This window comes from Rutidosis leptorrhynchoides, chromosome 2 (genome assembly GCF_046630445.1).
Source record: "Rutidosis leptorrhynchoides isolate AG116_Rl617_1_P2 chromosome 2, CSIRO_AGI_Rlap_v1, whole genome shotgun sequence".
NCBI lineage: Eukaryota > Viridiplantae > Streptophyta > Magnoliopsida > Asterales > Asteraceae > Rutidosis > Rutidosis leptorrhynchoides.
This window is the reverse complement of record NC_092334.1, coordinates 643,576,965-643,598,995: the sequence shown is the minus strand read 5'-3', so window position 1 is coordinate 643,598,995 and position 22,031 is coordinate 643,576,965. Positions and strand designations below refer to the sequence as shown.

Genomic DNA, 22,031 nt, shown 5'->3' with positions numbered 1-22,031 from the left:
AATATAAGATTTATTGGTATTTCGTTTTTTATTTACATTATTAATTATTGTTTTGAGGTGTTTCTTTTCAACTTCAACTTTAAATATTTATGTTTGTATTAAAAATTATTCGATAACTATTATATCAACGAATTGATTTTTTAATATATTTTTTTACCGATATAACGTGCATCATGTATTATATAACACATAAAAATTTATTTCAAAATTATAGGTTTAAAGAAATCACTTTTTTTTTTATTTTACTTCTAAAGTTAAAATATGAATATTAATGTGAGACGGATGAAGTATATTTATCATAAAAAATGTACTCTAATAATTAAATAACTAAACAATAAACTTAAAAAAATGATCAATAACCAAAAATGAAGTACTTGCATGTTTAATTCCACAAAACCTCAATGATCAAAAGGAGATTATAACAGTCCAACATCGGCACATAACAGTCTGGCTTTGCTTATCAAATAGTAGTCGTTTGATCATACAAAATATCCAAGCAATTTGATTTGATCTCATCACTTTACCCATCAAAGTCTCTTTAATCTTCATCTACATTAGTTCAATTCAAATCACAGATACCTTCCACCGGAATCGCAATGGATGACCTGGATGATTCATTATTCGAGGGTATGGTGCTCTTTAACCCCCCTTCTTCTCAATTACCACTAGAACTACCTGTAATCAATGATAATAATTCTGCTGAACTACCTAATCACCGTGAAATTAGTCCTCAACAACCTGAATCTCCTACTCCGGCTGTTATGAATGCCGCCGGAGCTTCGATTGAGCCACTAGATGAAAACCTGTTCTCCGATCTAACCCTAATTCAACCTCAATCTCAAAACGAAGACGTTTCATCCTCATCTCTGGATCAAACTCCTGTTTCGCCATCATCTTCGTCAACGTCATCACGAAGTACAATTGATGTTGTTAATTCTACTACAACAGCTGCAAATGCGACATTATTAGCATCGCCCTCACAAGGCTCGATTAGTCGATCTCATTCTTCACATAATTCTTCTACTAGGAAGAAGAAGAAAGCTGGATTACGGATAGGATACGGACGAGCTGCTCAGTCGCATGATCCCGTGGTTGATGTTGATGAACCGCAGCTGCAGACTGAGCCTGTGGTTGTTTCTGAAGAAAAACAGGAAACTCGGATCCAAAAAGAATCTGGAATTAGTTCGGGATCAACAGTAGTAGAAACGACTACTGCAGATGTCGTAGAACAGGTTTCAACGATCAAAGATGTACCACAAGAAGAAGAGGTTACACAGGTCGAAAAGGAGATTTCAATTGAGGAGAGATATGATCTGATTAAGCAAAAGCTTGCTGAGAAGTTTGATTTTGCTTATAGAGCAGTGACTGATGTGTCCAATAAGCGGAAGGAATTGATTAGGAAGAGAAGGAAAGGTATGGAGGAGTTGAACATTGCATCAGGAAAGTATAAGGAAATGGAGAAGGAGTTGGAGGAAGCTGTTGAGAGTGAGGATTTCGAGACTGCTGAACGGGTTAGTGATAGTCTTGCATCGGCTGAGAAGAACAAGGAGCTTCTTTTGATTGCACTTAGAGAAGCTGAAGCTGAATGTGATGCCGTTGATATCAAAATGCAGGAGGTTTTGGAAAAACGGATTGTAATCGAGGAAGAATGTGCAGCTGTGCTAGAAAGCTTTGCAGTCGTAAGTTTGCTTTTCCTTTTATTGTATCAAATATATTCTTTGGCTCATTTGTATAATAATATGACAGATATTTATATGTTATCATGTTGCTCTTGATTTACATAGTATGAATGGGCATTCTTATTTTTGAAACTTCATGACTTGGTACATCTTAAGTGGCTTATTAGTGTTATTAGTTTTATCTTACGAATAGTATTTCTAAGGTAAACATCTACGTTGTTGGTATTCTTATATATGGACATTTGATTAATACTTAAATAACTATATGAAATAGGAAAGATGTATATATTTGGCATCCTTTTGAGACCCAAAATGATGTCATCATCAGCTCTTATAATGAAAACACAAGTGACAGTCATAATTAGACCAAACCCTGAATTACTGTGATTCAATAACCTCCATATTCATAAAAATGTTCTGATATTGTAAATTGCATGAGAAAGAGATTATAATTCAACCACAAACCAAATAGGTATGTTACTAACTAATTATTTGATAACCAAGATTGAGGAACACACAAACTTTATCCGTCAAGCTGTTGATTAAAAATTTGTGGCCAGTCCGGAGATACTGAAGCTATTATTGAAAGCAAGTTACTAAGTGAGTTAAGTTTGAGGCCCGTCTATTGTAATACTCGGGTGTGTAAAATTAATATAATATTCTATGTTAAAAATTGTATTTAATTATTGGCTCTTAAGTCTGAAGTTATTTATTATTGACAATTTCATTTAATTTGTAATTCTCGAATACAAAATGTCAGCATTAATAGCACACTTTCTTAGAAGACGACGTGTAGTGGCTTGAAAACATATTAAAAGAGAAGATTTGTATATAGAGGTGGCAACATGGCAGAAAACAAGTAGTTTTATGAGACAGATACAATGGGGGCCAGTTGGTTTGGCCAGCACATATATTTTTCTTTTCTCATTCTCTAGTTAATCTATATATCAAGTAAGATTCGAATAGAATAGAAGATTTGTATCGAGGTGGCAAAATGAACTAGTCAGGTACAATTTGGCTGGTTGGTCGGCCTTACCCATCAGCACTTTGTTTTTTTATTCTACAATTGATCAAATCTAAGCAAGACTGTAAACGCGGTATCAGTACAATAAGAGTCTAATTTAATAAGTAGGTTAAGAAGATTTTAAGCATTTGAAAACAATATGGGTGACTTTTGACCCTACTTGAGCTGCTCGGAATGTTTGTGCCTTTTCCAATTTCAGAATACAACCAAAGGGACCCATTATCTTTACAGTGGCTTGAACTGGCAGCTCTTTTTTTTTTTTTTTTTTTTTTTAAAGTGATATATTATAAAAGCCTCTAGCATAGAGGCAAGTGCTATTATTTACTTTGATCAGCTTCACAGATGTAATGTTAGTCCTCCTGTTAGTCCTCCTCTTAGTCCTTTTGTAAAATTTCTGAGGACGGAGTGTTTGTATTTATTCATTGTATTAGTAGTATTATGAGTTGTACATTCTTTAATTAAATAATATAAGTGGGTCCAAATTAATTGAGGGAGTATGTCATGGTTGGTAGTGTTTAGTCCTGGGTTTAGTCCTGAGAAGGAAGTACTTATGTGGCGCTGATGTGTCACGTAGTCCTGGAATACTTGAGTGTCACCATTGGGACCTCTCTTAGAAACTTAGAATCTTTTTATATAGAGATGCAAGTCTCCATAATTGGTTATTAGATGTTTGAGAGTATCAATAGTGATTTTGGTTTCTATTTGGTGTGAAGACCTATTTTGTTAATTATAATGCTTTCTAGGTATCCAAGCTTTACTTTAATTAGCATCCTTATACTTAAGTAATTTGGATGAACATTTTTTTTCTCAGGATGCTGATCGCGATGCAGATTCTGTTATATCAAATGCCGAAACTAAGACATCAGAAGAAATGGAGATGTGGTTTTCCTTATATGAAGCTTTAGAGGTGAAGAAAATGGAAGTGGACGTCGAAAACTGTGTTTTATCAGGAGTGCGCCAAGTGTTGGATGATTCCATTGAACATGTAATAAAAGATGACAAAGAAGAAAGTCAAAATCTTCTCAAGAAAAAAAAGATCTTAGAAGAGGAATTGCAAGAATTACTTAAATTAGTCAAACAAAAAGAAGCAGAAATTTCAGAAAACGATTCAAAAATTGAAAATGTCGAGAAAAAAATGGCTGATGCTGTATCTGGTTTTCACGAGGCTCAAACGAACATTAAGTCAAAATCTGAAAGTCTTCAATCGGGTCTCTCTCAGCTGGAACTAGAAAATGATGATTTGACCAGAAAAAAGAAGGAAATTGATGATTTTCACCTTCAGGAAGAAACCAGAGGCTCGAAAATTAAGGAACTCAGTCGAATTTCAGCTGATGAAGCTGGCATGTACCAAGAAAACATACACCTGCGTAAGATTTTAATAGAATACATCTCAAAATCACGAGAAGATAAAATTAGGCTAGCTAAGAAAGAGCAGAATTTGTTTGATGATGTCCAAATTCTCAAACAAGATATAGCTTCTGTCAGAGCTTCTCTTCAGGTTAGTCCTTAAACCCGATCAATATCTAAAGTTTTTGTCACTTAGGGTTTAAAATTGCATTCTACATTTGTAGCAATGTAGTATGGGTTTCAAATACTTGCAGTTCCGGACAAATCTTTTGGATTTACCAAGCTGTCATTATATTATGTGAATATGAAATTAATCTCTTCACAAGACGGACTTCTCACACAGGTGGGGTAACAGGTCAAAATGGGTTGAATTAAAACGAGTCCCATTCAGTACAGGTTGAAATGGGCCGGGTCAGGTCGAAACGACCGGCAGATACTTATGTTCAGCCTTTTTAATAATTTAATTTAATTTATGCTTCAGTTATTTTCATCTAAGCGATACATCACAGTAGTTATCAACACTAGGTTTATCGGATAAAGTTTTCCTGTTCAGGCTACGCGGGGAGGGTGGGTATTTTTACCCATATGTATGCGGCCTATGTAGGTTATCCCGTGACCGTTTCCGACCATTTCCTTGGCCATCCAAGATATATGCTGCTAATGAGGTTTGAACCTCACAAGACTCCAACCACTAGGCCATCTTGAGATTGCTAATCAAAACATTATGTATTATGCAAAAAAAAAAAATAAAAAAAATAAAATACTCTTGATTACTTTAAACCTGTTCGACATTTAACACAACCCAAATCGACCCATTTATAAAATAAGAGCCAGTTTCCCACATCTAGCTTTATGTGATTATAGATTTAACACGTGATGACATATTGTACTCTTTTATTGAACATAAAATATGTTTTGCATCGATACAGCTCTTTTAGACTAAATATGTTAAATATTTTAGGATCTATCTTCAACAAAATCTGGAACGCAGCAGGAAATTGAATCTTCCAAACAGAGGCTTATTTTTATAGACAAAAGACTCCCAGAGATAGAATCCGAAAAGAGAGTGGCGGCTACTGCTCGAAATTTCAAAGAAGCAGCACGAATAGCCAATGAGGCAAAAGCATTATATGTTGAAAAAGAAACTCTGCAACTCAAAATACAGCAAGCCATGGCCGATCTTAAGACGTTAGAAGACGAAATCAACAACAATGTGGAGAGATTACAAGAAAAGGAACATAATATTTCATTAATGGAGAAGGAATTAGAAATTGTTAGATATCAAAGGTTAATTCTAGTTGCTGCTGCTGCCATGGCTGACTATTCAGCTGCTAAAGAATTGGGTGATGTTGAAGAAGCTGAAATTTTATTAAAGGAATCTCAGGTTGCAGATTTTGAAGCGAAAAAGATTCAGGAAACTTTTAAGGAGGGAGAGTTTGATAGTGTTCCGAAATTGTGCATTTCTTTGGAACTTGTTTCAACTCTTGATACGGAGCAACTTGCTGAGCTGGCAGCATCTACTCAGATGGCTGCACCTTAGACGATGATGGTTTTGTCTTTAAAGCTTCCGGGATTGAAGATCACATTGATCAAAAGGCAACTAGGAACAAAAAAGGATCTTGGATGTGGAAAGGGTTGGCTTCTGCTCGAAAGGTTTATACTACAAAATGGCGACTTTTTGATCCATTCTTTCTTCATTTACTCATCCACCCGTCTTTATATTGGGATTTTTGGCTTCAATTCCATTGGATCTTTTTGCCTCAGTTGTCCATAAATTTGTTGTATATGTAATCGAACCTCATGTTGGTTTTGTCATGTTTTATATTAATTACAATACTGTTGAGGGAAGGTACATCTTTGAGAACTTGAGAATGATATACTCTTGTGATGTTATTTAAGAAATCGTAAAGTGTGAGTTTTGTCTAATCCTGGTGATGAAAATTACAGATTTATCAAGAAACTAATGTTATCTCCTTTCAATTAAGGGAGGTTATGTTTGGCCAACCTTTTGCAAGAAAGTTGTCATACTTCATACTTGCAAATCAGACTAGAGTAGGGTTGCAAAGTAGTTGTGCTTCCACCACATAAGTTGAATTTGATCGATATTAAATTTAATCAGTTCGGGGACAAATATCATCTCAAATAATATGGGTTTGACCCATTCCTTGAGAATATTTTTTGTTATGCTTGAATAGAACATGCTTTTTCATGTTAGTCTAACTATGAGCTTGCTTTATCGAACAGTCATTGCTGATAGTTTTTTCGTATATTAGTCAATTATTCTAGATTCTAAATCGAGTTTGAACTTTTCTTGAGCTCGGACCGAGAGGATTCTATGGATGTACAATTGTGAATTTGACTTAAGTTTGGCGATGAAAGTCCACATGAGAAGGTGAAACTTCTTTTATCCATTCCAAGTGGATTGGTCAATTTGATCAGCCCCATGTGTCTAACCTGATACTAAAAGTATTACGTAGTAATAATTTTACTTAATATTCTGAAGCATAAGTTAAATTAAATTACTACTGTGAAAGTAGATAAAAGTATATGAGCTCAAACTGAACAATACAAAAATAGCTATTCAAAACTGGAAATAATAATTTTGAGATAGAAAGGTATAACAAAAGAGGTACACATAAATAATAAATTAATCTATTGACATAAGAATTTCTATAACTGCATAAGCAATGAGCTTAAGCAACATAAAAACTATAGAGATTTCAACTCCTTAACTTTAACATCTAATCTTTGAATGCACATTATAGAAAGGCATATGGGTAAGAACAAAAACAAACACAAAAACACATTAAAATAACAATCAAAATATGATGTATGATGTCTAATCCAAAGTTCAAGATAATTCCTATTTAGATTCACCACGCTCGAGATCCCCAATAGGACCTTTTTCGAGTCCATCCTTCAATAAGTTTAACTCCTCTTCGGTTAAACTGTGCTTAGGAGGTTGTATACTCTTATTGTTATTGGCCTTTTCAACTTCCACTGCCCAACTATAGATTACCATACCAGCAACCGCAACAAGCATTCCAAGAATATTCTTGAAAGTCAACTCTGAGTCAAACAAGAGCCATCCCAAGGTCAACACACATACGGTTTTCATGTGGCCTAAGACCTGGAATGAAACTGCTGAGAATCGTCCAATGCATAAATACTGACTAATGTTGCAAAAAACCGCCAACGAACATGATATAAGTATGAACATCTGAAATAAGTGGAAAACGAATTATTATATGTATTTATTATTCACTGAACTTATTTAAAAAATAATAATGATAATAATAATAAAAAAGATGTTTGCTTACAATTGCACCAGAAGATATGGTTTTCATGTAATCTGAAATGAGTCTTCCACTTAAATAGTAATCAATGAAAGGACCAAATACGAGAAGTGAAAGAGCCTGGATAGGAGCTGTTTTACTCAACAATTCAAAAGCTCCAACAGAGTACTTCTTCTGTAAAGATCCTATAGACTGCACCAATGAATCAAAATCATTAGCCAAAATTCAATCAAAATATATAATCAATAGTCAGATTAATAAAGATGAAGAACTGTTAATGTAATAATGTACTCACAATTTGTTGCAAAGATGTTGCTAGCACTGCAACACACGCACATATAAAACCTTTGGCGTTAACTTTAACATCAGTCACAGTGCAAACACCAACGCCAATAACCACAACCACAACAGAAACTTTCACTTCCTTTGAATAACGCTTACTATGAAGAATCCACTCCATCACACACACCACTGGAATCATGCTAAGTTTTGATATCTACAGCATACAAACAACAAAAGTTTTAGTCAAAGGTGTAGCTTACATCATTGAATTTTGAATTGTAATTCTAAAAGTAATGGTATAAGATAGTCAGATGAAAAAAAAATACAGGATGCAAAAGATAGTCTTTGGATATGCTTTTCCAGTATGAAGTTGTAATGATGAAATAATCAGTTGTTTTTAATATATGGAAAACTGTAAGTTTGTAATCAGATCATCAGAAGTTGAATCTGTTAATCAAAATACTAAAAACTGAATATTATAACAAGTAGCAATTAATAATCATATCAAAAGCTCCAAAACACAAATCCAGACAATAAAATAGTACTAACATATGCGTACAATGTTATCTAATTGAAACATACTTGGTAGAATCCAACTGAATTCAGCATAAGACTAAGATTCATCCCAGTAATTGACATATTTGCTACAATAGAAAACCATAGAAGCTCCCACAAAGGAACATGCTTTGATGCAGTGTATCCAGTTGAATTTGATACAAACCCAACCAGTGCAGTTACAGCAAAATGGAATCCAGTTAACGTTGTAGCTGCAGAAACCAACATAACATAAACCCAATTAGTAACACATAGCATCTATTAGAGAACATGCATAAACACATGAATCAGCAATCAATTCTATTTATTACAAATCTTTGGATACCATTCCAGAAAACAAAATATCAACCATCAACATTAAGATTTGAGAGAGTATAACACAGTGAGGGTTTTGAAAATTGATTATGCGTTTAAGATATTTGGAATCAAATGATCAGCTAAATCAAAATGTGTTATAAATTAATAGTTTTTGGATTTGATTATATTGTTTGACAACGCAATAATCAAATAATCGGTCAATTAAGTGTGTGGTAAATCTGATTATTTGTTAAAAAACAAGTAAAACGCAATAATCTATTAATCACGTTTTGCTGCAGTAAGGGCTGACTTGCTTTTTCATTTTCACGTTTTCACTCTCTTAAATCGAAATAATTGTTTTCTTTGTTTAACTTGCCAAACACTATAAACTAACTGGTTATTTACGATTTGAAAACGCGATAATCAAATAATCAAGTTCTAAACGCAAAGACAAACACCCCTCAATTCTTTATAATCACATTCATAGAAGTTTTAAGGATCTTCTGTATAATCAAGTCAACTGTATACAATTCTAACATAATTGTTGCAATGTAGACATTTCATAAACAAAATTTCATTGCCTTCTAATCACAAAACAAGCTTTTGATCTCTAGAGGGATACTGTTACCATAAGACAACATTTTACCCTATAAAATCAAAGCTGAATTGAGTGAGGCATTTAATCAAACAGTTGGCAGATCTAATAAAAAATACCCAAAATTGAACAAGATCTGACTAACCAAAAGTGAATGAGTAGCCACTAGATGACATAAGTTGTTTATTAGCCATAATAATTCCAACTGAACTGATTACATTCATAGCCCATGCACCCATATCAGATACAGGTGATGCTTTCTTTTCGTTCTCCATTTTTTTTTTTTTTTTTTTTTACTTTTCTTCACTTGATTGATGATGATTTCAAGCAAATCTGAAAAGAGGGAGTTCAAATGGTATGTGATTATGAGTTGAATTGAATAATAAATGAGGACGATGATGATTGACACCACAAAGAAATCAAGATTCTAAAGAAATTAAATGAATACTGGGTGAAATTTATATATACAGGAGTGGTGATCTATAGCTGTAGATGGAGACAAGATCCATTTGAGGAAATTAAAGATGGGGAATAATGATGATTAATAACAGGTAAAAATTGAAAATTTGGGCGGCTCCTTTTGTTCTTATATTCTTTTCGCTTTTACTGACAAGGACTATGACTGCTAGTTTACCTTATTCTTCCTTTAATAAAAACAGAATTTTCATTATTATTATTATTATTTGGATTTTTTTTTTTTTTTTTTGACTTAGCCTCGTTTAAACTTATACTCACAAGTTTAAAAATTATCTCGAATAAATTGTAAACTTTATACATTTCTTAATCTTATTTAAATTTGATATTAATATTTATTTATGACAACTTTTTAAGTTATAAATAAAAAATCAAGTTATCCTTAAGACTACGTTTAGTATATCACTTTTTAGTATTTTAGATTTAATATAGTATAAATTCATTTATTTATACTATAATAAAATAAATAAATGGTATGACTTTCAGTGGAGTATCTTATATAATTTTCATTTGTGCAAATCAATAATCATGAGGGTGGTGGTGACATGGTAAGACCCATTCCTTGCTCCCACAAAGTTATTTTCCCTCATGGCCACGGAGGTTCACCTGCAATGACTCCGAGCTGCTCATAAAGCGGTTAGTCGCCCTGGAATTAGTCAGTTAAAAAAATATTGGATACCCAGGTTATCAAAAAAATAAAAAAAATAATCGTAGTTCGCTAATTTTTTCTACTTGTTTCAATTTAATTTAATTTAATTGTTCATTATATGAAAAATGAATTTGATTAAGTTTACTATATTCTCCCTCACTAATAGCATTAAAATTACAATAATGCAAGGAATTCATTAATTAAAATAGAACTATCATTGTGTATAAAGTAAGTAATAATACTTATAATATATTCTTTTCATTAAAAGTGTATTTTTGTGTATATAGACAATTAAATCAAGATGAATGGATATGGAGTACTAAAGTTTGTTTATACACACAATTTGATGAGATGAATCGAATATTTATAAAATAACAATTTACTTATTCTCTTATCTTCAAAAAGAGTGTTTAGCTCTAAATCGCCTTCATTACAAATTGCAAAATGTGATGGATTTAAGATAGATGAGTAGTTTGTCATTTTAACCCTCCATTAATCCAATGCTTTTAATTAGTTTGTCATTTTTACCTTTTTTATATCAAGTAAATTAAATACTTAGCATGACTTGAAAATTTATAAATATATAAAGGTGTTGTGATTTAGTAATTTATAACTACTTTTAGTGGCCTAATTAACTACAAACTTCTTCATTATATAAGATTTTAGTGGAGAGTAGAGGATAAGACTTGTATATAATATATGAATGAATGCATCACATGCTTACAATTGTATGCATATTTATACTACAAGAATCACTATACAAATGTTATTCATGTTCATTTTTCAAATGAGGAACAGTATAAAGATTTGGAGTAATATAATTGATCATTCAAATCTTGGACCTTAGAGGATACATATCTTGACTTTTAGGATACTTGTATAGTCAAGATATTATAACACTCCCCCTTGAATGACAATTTTATTATAGAGCACCCATTACTGCCTCGTTAAAAACCTTGCTAAAGAAAAACTCAGTGGGATAAAAACTTTAGCCAAGGGAAAAAGAGTGCATCATAGAGTTGACTCCCCCTCAAGTAGACATCGCTGAGTCGTCACATCTTTTGAACTTGCCTCATGCCAATATTGTGAACGTGTGTTCTGAAAACAGCAGTTGATAGTGCTTTGGTATAAAGATCGGCAGAGTTGTTGATTGAACGTATCTCATTTTAATCTGGTTGTCTTTTATGAGATCTTAAGTATATGAGAAGAATCTTAGATTTTCATCTGAAACTGTATCATCTAAATCTTTTTTGTACAAGTTTAACCCCTGTGATTTGTCTACAGTCTCCTTCATTGTTTGCGCAAACCGTTGTTTCAATTCCTATTCTCTTTTAGTCTTTTTCTGAGCCATACCAACATACCATTCTTTTCCATCAAACTTATGACCGTAAAGACCGTCTATGACTTTAGCGCCTCGTCAGCATTTATATTTTGTTTTGTCACTTTTGATACTCTTCTTTCATTTGTACTATGCAAGCTGCATTATCTTCATAGATAGTTGTTGGACTTTTATAGCGTTCTAGTCCACAAGAATCAATAATGATTTGTGTCATTGATCTCAACCGAACACATTTTCGAGTAGTTTCATGTAATGCAATCACTTCGTCATGATTTGATGATGTTGCACCAAGTGTTTGTTTTAAGAACGCCATGATTTTGTGGTACCTCCATTTAAGAATACATATCCAGATTGAGATTTATCTTTATGAGGATTAGATATATGACCTGCATATACATAATCAACCAAATCTTGTTTTGAATCGTTAGAGTACAATAATTCTAAATCAACAGTTCCTCAAGGATAACAAAATATGTGCTTGATCCCATTCCAATGTCTTTTTTGTAGGGGCTGAGCTGAACCTTGTCAACAAATTAACTGCAAAAGAAATGTCAGGTCTTGTACAATTTGTAAAATACATAATAGCCCCAAATGCACTAAGATATGGAACTTCTGATCCGTTAAGATCTTCATGATCTTCACGGAGATGAAATGGATCAGTGTCAATATTGAGTGATCTAACAACCAATGGTTTTGTCTTAAAAAAAAATGTTTTAAAATATTTTCGGTGTAAGTTATTTGATCTACAAGTAAACCATTAGGCATATGCTCAATCTGCAAACTAGTACAACACTTGATTTTTTCAAGATCTTTTATTTTAATTTCTTTCTTTCAGAAGTTGAATGGTTTTATGGATCTTTTTATTTGTCCTTATGATGTTAAGATTACCAGCATAAACAAATATAATCACACATCCGATTGTTGTTTTCTTAATGAAAACACATGTGCAAATAAGATTATTTGTATACCCTTTGCTTATCAAGTAATCACTTAATCGGGTATACCACATGCGACTCGATTGTTTCAACCCATATAAAGACCTTTATGATTTAATGGAATACATTTCTTTGGTTCATTAAATGCTTTTGGATACCTTAAACCGTTTAGGTATATTCATATATATATATATATATATATATATATATATATATATATATATATATATATATATATATATATATATCACTATTAAGTGATCCATATATATAAGTAGTAACAACATTCATGAGATGCATTTTTTAAGAAACTGCCACGTTGATTAAGTATCTAAAAGTAATTGCATATATTACAGGAGGATAAGTTTTTCTCATAATCCATTCCTGGTCTTTGAGAGAAATCTTGAGTTACAAGTCTGGCTTGACCTTATAAGTTCATTTTTCTTATTTCCTTTTCGAATTAAAATTCATTTGTATCCCATGCGTTTCACATCATTAAAAGTGATAACTATTGATTCGAAAATTTTTCTTTTATTGAGGATTCAAATTTAGCTAGTATTGCTCCTTTCCAATGATCTCAATCATGTCTATTTTGATATTCCATGATAGATTTTGGTTCTGGATCATCATCATCATTCATGATGTCATATGCAACATTATATGAAAATATCTCATCAAGATTTTTCATTTCATTTCGGTTCTATAATATTTTTGAATGTACATAATTGATTGAAAATTGTGTATTGACATTATCAATATCCTCTGCAGAAGGAGTATTGATTTGTGGTTCTTCTTGAACATTTTCTTTTACCTCATTATCAGCTGATTTTATTTTTCAAAGATTTTTATCATTTGAACCAATTGGTCTCCCACGTTTCTGGCGTGGCGAAGACTCATGAGTGATATTATTACCAGCTTTTGGAGTTTCAATTATAGCTTAAGCATTTACTGTTGGTGTATATGATTTAGTCACTCCTTTTTGTATCTGTAAATGCATCGGGTAATTTATTTGCAAGTTCTTGCATATGCATTATTTTTGAACTTTCTCGCATTCTTTTGTGCGATGATCAAGATACATTAATTTATGTTCACACCATGAAACATCTTCTTCTTTATTTTTCATTTCTTCTCCCTAATATAGGGAGCAATTTTTCATTATAAGGACAATCAGCAAAATGTGTTGTAAAAACATCACCCGTCATGGATTCAATATATCTTATGATTGAAGATGTTTCATATCCAACATATATTTCCATCCTTCCTTGAGGAACCATTTGTTGTGGTGGTGCAATTAAAAATACACTGCACAACCAAATGTTCTAAGATGGAAAATATTTGGCTCTCGACCAAAATTAAGTTGGTAATGGAGAATATTTATGACTTGCACTTGGTTTAATGCGAATTAATGTCGCATCATGTAAATTTACATGTCTCCATATAAATATTGAGAGTTTTATACTCATTTCCAATTGTCTAGTTATTAGCTGCAAGCGTTTATCTATTGATTCAGCTAAACCAATTTTGTGTATGCATATGAGCAACTCAATGTTCAACAACAATCCCTGTAGACATATAATAATCATTAAATGCTTGAGATGTTAACTCACCAGCATTATCAAGTCTCATCCTTTTAATGGTGTAATTAGAATAATGTGTTCTCAATTTAATAATTTGTGCAAGAAATTTTGCAAATGCCATATTACGGCTTGATAACACACAAACATGAGACCATCCACTAGATGCGTCTATTGGAACCATGAAATATCAAAATGGTTCACATGATGGATGAATTGGTCTATATATATAACCTTGAATTCTTTTCAAATAATATTGGTGATTCTTTCTCAATATTCTTTTCATTAATCACCATATGTGCTTTTCATTAATCACCATATGTGCTTTTCATTAATCACCATATGCGTTTTTCATCATATATCCTTTTCACCATATGCGCTTTTAATCATATGCGCTGCGCTTTTCATCATATGCGCTTTTCATCATATACGCTTTTCATCATATGCGCTGCGCTTTTCATCATATGCGCTTTTTATCATATGCGCTTTTAATCATATGCTGTGATGACCCGGAAATTCCCAACCAAATTTAAACTTGATCTTTATATTATTTCGACACGATGAGTAAAGTCTGTAATGTGGAGTCACAAATATTTTGAACTGTTTCATATATTCGTTTGGCTTTCGACCATTCCCGACCATTCACGAACAACTATTTGTAAATAGATAACATATATATTTAAATAGGTATAGGTATTTATAATTTGAAATATAATTTAGAATATTATAATTATTAGGATTTATATTGTAATAAATAAAATAAAATGCGATTAATGGAAACTATAGATTATAATAATATATATAAAAATATATATATAAATATTACTTGTAAATATATAATATTATATTTAGTTGTTTAAAAGAATATAATCAATATATTTATTTACTTAAACTTGTTAATTAAGATTTGATATATATATATAATGTGTATATTGAAAATGAATGATTTCGAGCTTAAATAGTAAACGTCAGTAAAACTCGGTTGGCATTTTGCGAGTGTTCATATAGTTCTAATACGTGTTTAAGAAGATTGGAAATAAAAATTGAGCTGTAAATTGATTACGAAGATTTTAGGTTTGATAAAAATATTTTTTACCTTTTTAAGTTTAAATATTAGTACTCCGTACATATAAATTGGAACAGAAAATAAATAATTATCGAACCTTTTTGATCAGGTTTCAAACAGTTAATGAGTGAAATAATTAAATATATTTAATCTAAAAATTTGAGATTTTTAAGAACACTTTTATACGTTAACTGTTTAGCAATGGACACGATATTGCCATTCGGGAAAAACTGTCGGCACAACAATCTAAAGTGAGGTTGCTATATATTTCTCACATGTGATATTATGATTTTAATATTATTAATATTTATATTTATATATTATATAGGCACTAGACAACCCACTTATTATTACATCCTTGATTACTATGATTGAAGAGTATTATGTTTACTTTATGACTTTTCACAAAAATTAGAGTTATAAATATATCTTGCAGGATGTTTACTTTTCCACTTCCTAACATATTACTTTATTATTATATTAATAACATTAATTATTAGACTATATATATATATATATATATATATATATATATATATATATATATATATATATATATATATATATATATATATATATATATATATACTTACACCCATCAAACCACTCATACAAACATAACCCATATTAACTAATCTGCTACTCGTCTAGCCTGTTTTCATGATCCAGGCTGATGTACACTGTTCCCATCAACATGATCATTGAACCATCTTAATCTAATATCACAACACCATTTGAAAAGTCTACTGCTCCTATCTGGATCGATTGCAAACCAAACCCAAATTGGATAGGTCGACTTTGCTGTTGTTTTGTTAACCCTTTACTGCTGCTATTACCTTTGCGTTTCTATAACAGACCCAAACAACCCTCACGATGTTGCTCGAACAAACCTTCAGACCTCATCGAATATGTTACACCCATTTTCTGTTTCTTTTCTTTGATATAACACAACTGTAACCATCCACAAACAACCACATTCATAACTGTTACTACGCTATCTTTCTGTTAAGTTTCCTCTCGAACCAAAACCCACCGTATCCACTGTGATGACCCGGGAATTTCCGATCAAATTTAAACTTTAATCTTTATATGTTTCCGACACGATAAGCAAAGTCTATAATGTTGAGTCTCAAAATTTTTTTTGAACTGTTTCATATATTCAATTGACCTTCGACCATTCCCGACGATTCACGAACAACTATTTGTAAATAGTTACATATATATTTAAATATAAATATATATAATAATATATATAAATATATACATAAATATTACTTGTAAATATATAATATTATATTTAGTTGTTTAAAAGGATATAATTAATATATTTATTTACTTAAACTTGTTAATTAAGATTTGATATATATATAGAACGTGTATATTGAAAATGAATGATTTCAAGCCTAATTAGTAAACGTCAGTAACACTCGGTTGACGTTTCGTTAGTTTTAATATAGATATATTACATGTTCTTGAAGGACTAAAATAAAAGTTGAACTGTAAATCCATTACGAAGATGTTAGATTTGTTAAAAATATTTTTTACCTTTTTAAGTTTAAATATTAGTACTCCGTACATATAAATTGGAACAGAAAATAAATAATTATCGAATTTTTTTTGATCAGGTTTCAAACAGTTAATGAGTGAAATAATTAAATATATTTAATCTAAAAATTTAGAATTTTTAGGGACACTTTTATAATTTAACTGCTTAGCAATGGACACGAGATAATATCCGAGAGAAAGTGTCGGCAGATTAAAATATAGTGTGCACGTTTTATCTTCATAAGCATTATTATATCAATACTTTAATGATCATTATTATTATTATTACATCTTATGCACATATATACATTCATACTTTGATATAACACACAAGACCTCAAACCATAATTTTTCTGTATCACCGTCGATCATCCTACTCTAACACCACCATGACACCATTACCACCATTTACCCGCTAACGTTTCTACTTCTATTTGAACCATCACGAAAATCGTCACCCATCATCATGATTTTATGCTACTGCTGTGTTTTGCTTTATAAACCCAAATACGCCACCATATACAATCTTTGATCCCATAATCATCACCTCCTCGACACCACTAAATAACCTTCAGCAGCTCACTTTCTTTCCTACTTATATTTTGATGAAACCCACCCCCATTTCTATTGTTCTTCATTTTCTGTTTCTTCTTTTTATTGCCGAAAACACATACTGATACATAAAACCATAACCCCACTTGATCACTAACTCTTTTCTAATATATATACAAGGAGCATTACATGAGAAAACCAATCTTATTCTTTTCTGTTTTTTTTTTTTAAAAACAAGAAACCCACATAAACTGAATACTCAACCGCACCAATTGAAATTTCTATCGGTTCTGTTTATGATTATAATTAAACACAAACCTACCATGCACCAAAACATCATCATCTTCTACTATTCTTAAACGTCACCATTCTTCTGCTGTTGCAACCGAACCACGACAACCATTTTTTTTATTTAATTCCTTCTTCATTTATTCGGTGCTTCTATCCTCTTCCTATTTATTTTTTTTCTTGTGACGACATCTCCTACAACAAATAACTCAAATTGTTAAATGATAATACATTAAAGTGAATTGCACGTGTTCTTCTTTCCTGCCTTTTTTTTGTGGCAGACAAACAACTCCCAACTTGATACTTTTAAAGTTTTATATTGATCATAGGAATAAACTGTATTTGTTATTAGGCCGTAATGCTTTGAGCTAATCAAGTGGACTTCCTATATATTTTGTGGGCCGTAATCTTTTGAATTTATTTAAGCAAAATGAGCCGCTGCTAGGGATTAAAACACACACATTTTTAATTAATTCCTACATGTTGGGCCGCATAATTATTCATATGTTGGGCCGTGATTGGTTTTAACTTGGGCCGAGTCCCTTGTGCAAATATTGGGTAGAGATCTTTAGAAATGGTTGTTATAAAGAATGTACCACTCAATTCCACTTATAATGCAGTTTGCCAAGATGTTTGATGAGGATTTATGATGAACTAAGATGATGATAATAGTTGATGATATAGATTAGATGAAGAGGAGGACGATTTGGATGGATGATAATGATCATAATGGGGAAGAAGAAAGTAACAGATACATAGGTTAAGTATATTTAAATTCGTGAGATAAAACAGAAAATAATGGGCAGAAGAATGGTTTAGGTTATTATCGAGTTAGCGGGACGTCGCGGGTTCAAACCCGGACTTGGGCATTTTTTTAGGACTACTCCTTTGAGGTAGTTATTACTAATACTCTTATTATTATTATTTCATTATTATTATTATTATCATTGAAATGATTTTTATATAAAAACATTAATATTTTTAATATTATTATTATTAATTTACATTAATATTAAAAATTATCATTATCATTATCATTACTATTTTCATTATCATTATTATTTTAATTACCATTTTTATTATTATTTGTATAACAAATAAATACTATACTAATATTACATATAATTATGTACTAAACATATTAACATTATTTTTATAAATATTACATATTACAATTTATTGATAAAATACTAATATACATATTAATATATCTACATGTATGAATATTAATCATTTTAGATATATACAAATTAAATACATATAACATATAAAGTAAGATATAATATATATATAAATTTGTTCGATTACAAATATATGTGTTAATATATATTAATGTTATAGGTTCGTGAATCCGAGGCCAACCCTGCTTTGTTCAGTTGTTTAATGTCGTCATATGTATTTTTACTACAAAATACATTAGGTGAGTTTTCATTACTCCCTTTTTAAATGCTTTTGTTATATATATTTTTGGGACTGAGAATACATGCATTGCTTTTATAAATGCTTTACGAAATAGACACAAGTGATCGAAACTACATTCTATGGTTGGATTATTAAATCGAATATGCCCCTTTTTATTAAGTCTGGTAATCTAAAAATTAGGGAACAGACACCCTAATTGACGCGAACTCTAAAGATAGATCTATCGGGCCCAACAAGCCCCATCCAAAGTACCGGATGCTTTAGTACTTCGAAATTTATATCATGTCCGATGGAGGATCCCGGAATGATGGGGATATTCTTATATGCATATTGTGAATGTCGGTTACCAGGTGTTCAATCCATACGAATGATATTTTGTCTCTATGCATGGGACGTATGTTTATGAAAAATGGAAATATGAAATCTTGTGGTCTATTAAAATATTGAAATGATTGTTATGATAAACTAATGAACTCACCAACCTTTTGGTTGACACTTTAAAGCATGTTTATTCTCAGGTATTAAAGAAACCTTCCGCTGTGCATTTGCTTATTCTAGAGATATTACTTGGAGTCATTCATGACATATTTCAAAAGACGTTGCATTCGAGTCGTTGAGTTCATCAAGATTATTATTAAGTCAATTATAGTTGGATATATTATGAGATGGTATGCATGTCCTCAACTTTCGATGTAATGGAAGATTATCTTTTCAAAAATGAATGCAATGTTTGTAAAAGTGTATCATATAGAGGTCAAGTACCTCGCGATGAAATCAACTGTTATGAATCGTTTATAATCGATATGGACTTCGTCCGGATGGATTAGGACAGGTCCTTTCAGTTGGTATCAGAGCGATGGTCTTAGCGAACCAGGTCTACATTAGTGTGTCTAACTGATAAGTCGTTAGGATGCAATAGTGAGTCTGGACTTCGACCGTATCTGCATGTTAAAAGTTTTGCTTATCAGTTTTGTCGGAAATCACCTGCTTATCATCCTTAGGAAATTACTTGCTTATCATTTTTAGTCTAGACACATCTTACTGCAATAATTGCATGAATAGTGTATAGACATATCTTAACGTATCTGCTACTTCATATCTTAGCGTACCTGTTATTATTATCTTTGCCTGACAGCTTCCGTAGATTCCTCCGTAACTTATGGGATTTTAGTATTATATATGCATATGTAAATTATGTATTACAGGGTAATAATCTACATCCTATAATCTAATTCTTATCGAAAATCCTTCATCTGATCGTATGGGATAAATTCGTCAACCAGTTCGAGTCCCTCGAATTTCGATAACTATCTGATAGTTATTCCGACAGCTATTCCAACGTGGACGTTCACCTAAGCTCTGAAAGCAGCGTCACCAGAATGAATCAACCAACCAACCATCTCCAATTCATATGATGAGTTCGTAATCTATTTAATCATTGGAGACAATAAGAATCGATCCCTTTCACCCACCATATTGTTCGCTGGGTGAAGAACTTGAAACATTCACTGGCAAACCAATCCGAAACACCATCTTCACCCTCATTTCCAGAGTAGCTCGACATGATTATATTCTATCCACAATTTGAAACCTTACTCATCTACTCGTTCCGATCGACAATTATTCCGGAGTAATATAAGAAATCAACAAACTTCGAGATCGAGTAATCAATTTGGAGAATATGGTGCAAAATTTACCAGCTTCAACAATATCACCGGCACCAACAGTACCATCAATAACAGCACCAGTACCATCAACAATCCATGCCTCAACATCTCATTATGCACCTCGACATAATCATCGTTCTACGTATCGTTCTACATCAATTATCTTAGTTCTTCATGCCGATTATGTAATCTTTAATATTTTACAGATTATATATTCTAGTTCTAACGATAAATCAAATGAGATTAATATCATTTGGACTCATTAAATCTATAGTTACATATGAAGAAAATATATATGTATATATATTTTCATGAGGATTGTAATTAAAAGTTCTTTTGTACAAACGGTTAATGTTGAAAATATTTTAACGGGTAGGTATTACCCTAGAAATATTTAGATTTCGCATTAATAAGTTACACTGTACATTTTTCGAATTTGAAGATCATTTACTATCCTATTTACAACCACCGATATACATATCCGTCAACACAGAGTAACCATTTTCAATCAATTTCATATTTGGATTTTGACCTATCAGAATCCAACAAGTGGCATAATGAAGAAAAATAATGGATAAAATAAAAATTGCTAGAAACAAACGAATTAACTAATCAAAATTTTGTTAAGAATTCACGCTAACTGTTCCTAGCTAACTGATAACATTTTACTTATCGCAATTTAATTATCGCAATTTACATTCTCGTAATTTTATTTATTGTCATTTAATTTCTGTTATTTACTTTACGCACTTTATTTATAGTTATTTAATTCCTGTTATTTATTTTACGCACTTTAAATGTCGGGACACGTATACAAGGTTTTGACATATCATATCGATGCATCTATATATATTATTTGGAATCACCAAAGACACTCTATATGCAGTAATGATCGAGTTCTCTATACAGGGTTGAGGTTGATTCTACAATAATATATATACTTTGAGTTGTGATCGAGTCTGAGACGAATACGAGTCACGATACGTATTAATTAATTCGAATATTATATATTAAACTATATATGAATTATTGAATTGCTAACTGTGAATTACCAACATTGGACAATTTAAAATGAATTAAAATATTGACTATAACATATGAAACTAAACAATTCTTCAAGTTTTCCACTTGATTTCATCTCAAACCTCATTTGTATCTTGACGATTAAGATCCACGTTCAAACCTTTCATGATTCTTGAAAACATCTTAAACGAGAGGAGGAACCAACCGCACTTCATCTACGGGAGAAAAGATTGATGCATTTAGTTATGCATCTGAAAAACTCTCAGAAACTGAGTAAACGTTTAACACGTAGCTGTGCTAATTACTTTAGTGTTATTATTACCCAAAATAACTTGGAAATTCCTTTCAAAGTAGCAAATTTTGTCACAGCTCCAGCAAATCAACTTCGACTTTTCGTTTGAAACAACCTTATTATCACCTTG

At 31.6% G+C, this 22,031-nt stretch overlaps 2 protein-coding genes across 2 annotated transcripts; one reads left to right on the top strand and one right to left on the bottom strand.

Moving 5' to 3' along the window:
- Positions 1–467: 467 nt before the first annotated feature.
- On the top strand, positions 468–5,902 carry LOC139893740 (uncharacterized). The gene is made up of 3 exons (XM_071876914.1): positions 468–1,679; positions 3,515–4,201; positions 5,012–5,902. Exons 1-3 carry the CDS (start codon positions 597–599, stop codon positions 5,588–5,590), a joined length of 2,349 nt encoding a protein of 782 aa, XP_071733015.1. The 5' UTR covers positions 468–596; the 3' UTR covers positions 5,591–5,902.
- Positions 5,903–6,686: 784 nt separating this feature from the next.
- Positions 6,687–9,599, bottom strand: LOC139893739 (UDP-rhamnose/UDP-galactose transporter 2-like). The gene is made up of 5 exons (XM_071876913.1): positions 9,221–9,599; positions 8,211–8,395; positions 7,642–7,842; positions 7,371–7,538; positions 6,687–7,270 (listed from the first exon to the last, which is right to left on the bottom strand). The coding sequence occupies exons 1-5, from the start codon at positions 9,348–9,350 to the stop codon at positions 6,914–6,916; spliced, it is 1,041 nt and encodes a 346-aa protein (XP_071733014.1). The 5' UTR covers positions 9,351–9,599; the 3' UTR covers positions 6,687–6,913.
- Between the last annotated feature and the right edge of the window lie 12,432 nt (positions 9,600–22,031).

Bases quoted from the DNA above. Each gene is read 5' to 3' on its own strand.
- LOC139893740 (XM_071876914.1), top strand. From the start codon at position 597: ATGGATGACCTGGATGATTCATTATTCGAGGGTATGGTGCTCTTTAAC. The intron at 1,680-3,514 runs GTAAGTTTGCTT...TTTTTTTCTCAG, and splicing joins TGCTAGAAAGCTTTGCAGTC to GATGCTGATCGCGATGCAGA. The intron at 4,202-5,011 runs GTTAGTCCTTAA...TAAATATTTTAG, and splicing joins CTGTCAGAGCTTCTCTTCAG to GATCTATCTTCAACAAAATC.
- LOC139893739 (XM_071876913.1), bottom strand. From the start codon at position 9,350: ATGGAGAACGAAAAGAAAGCATCACCTGTATCTGATATGGGTGCATGG. The intron at 7,843-8,210 runs GTATGTTTCAAT...TGTATGCTGTAG, and splicing joins ATTCAGTTGGATTCTACCAA to ATATCAAAACTTAGCATGAT. The intron at 7,539-7,641 runs GTGAGTACATTA...TCATTGGTGCAG, and splicing joins CAACATCTTTGCAACAAATT to TCTATAGGATCTTTACAGAA.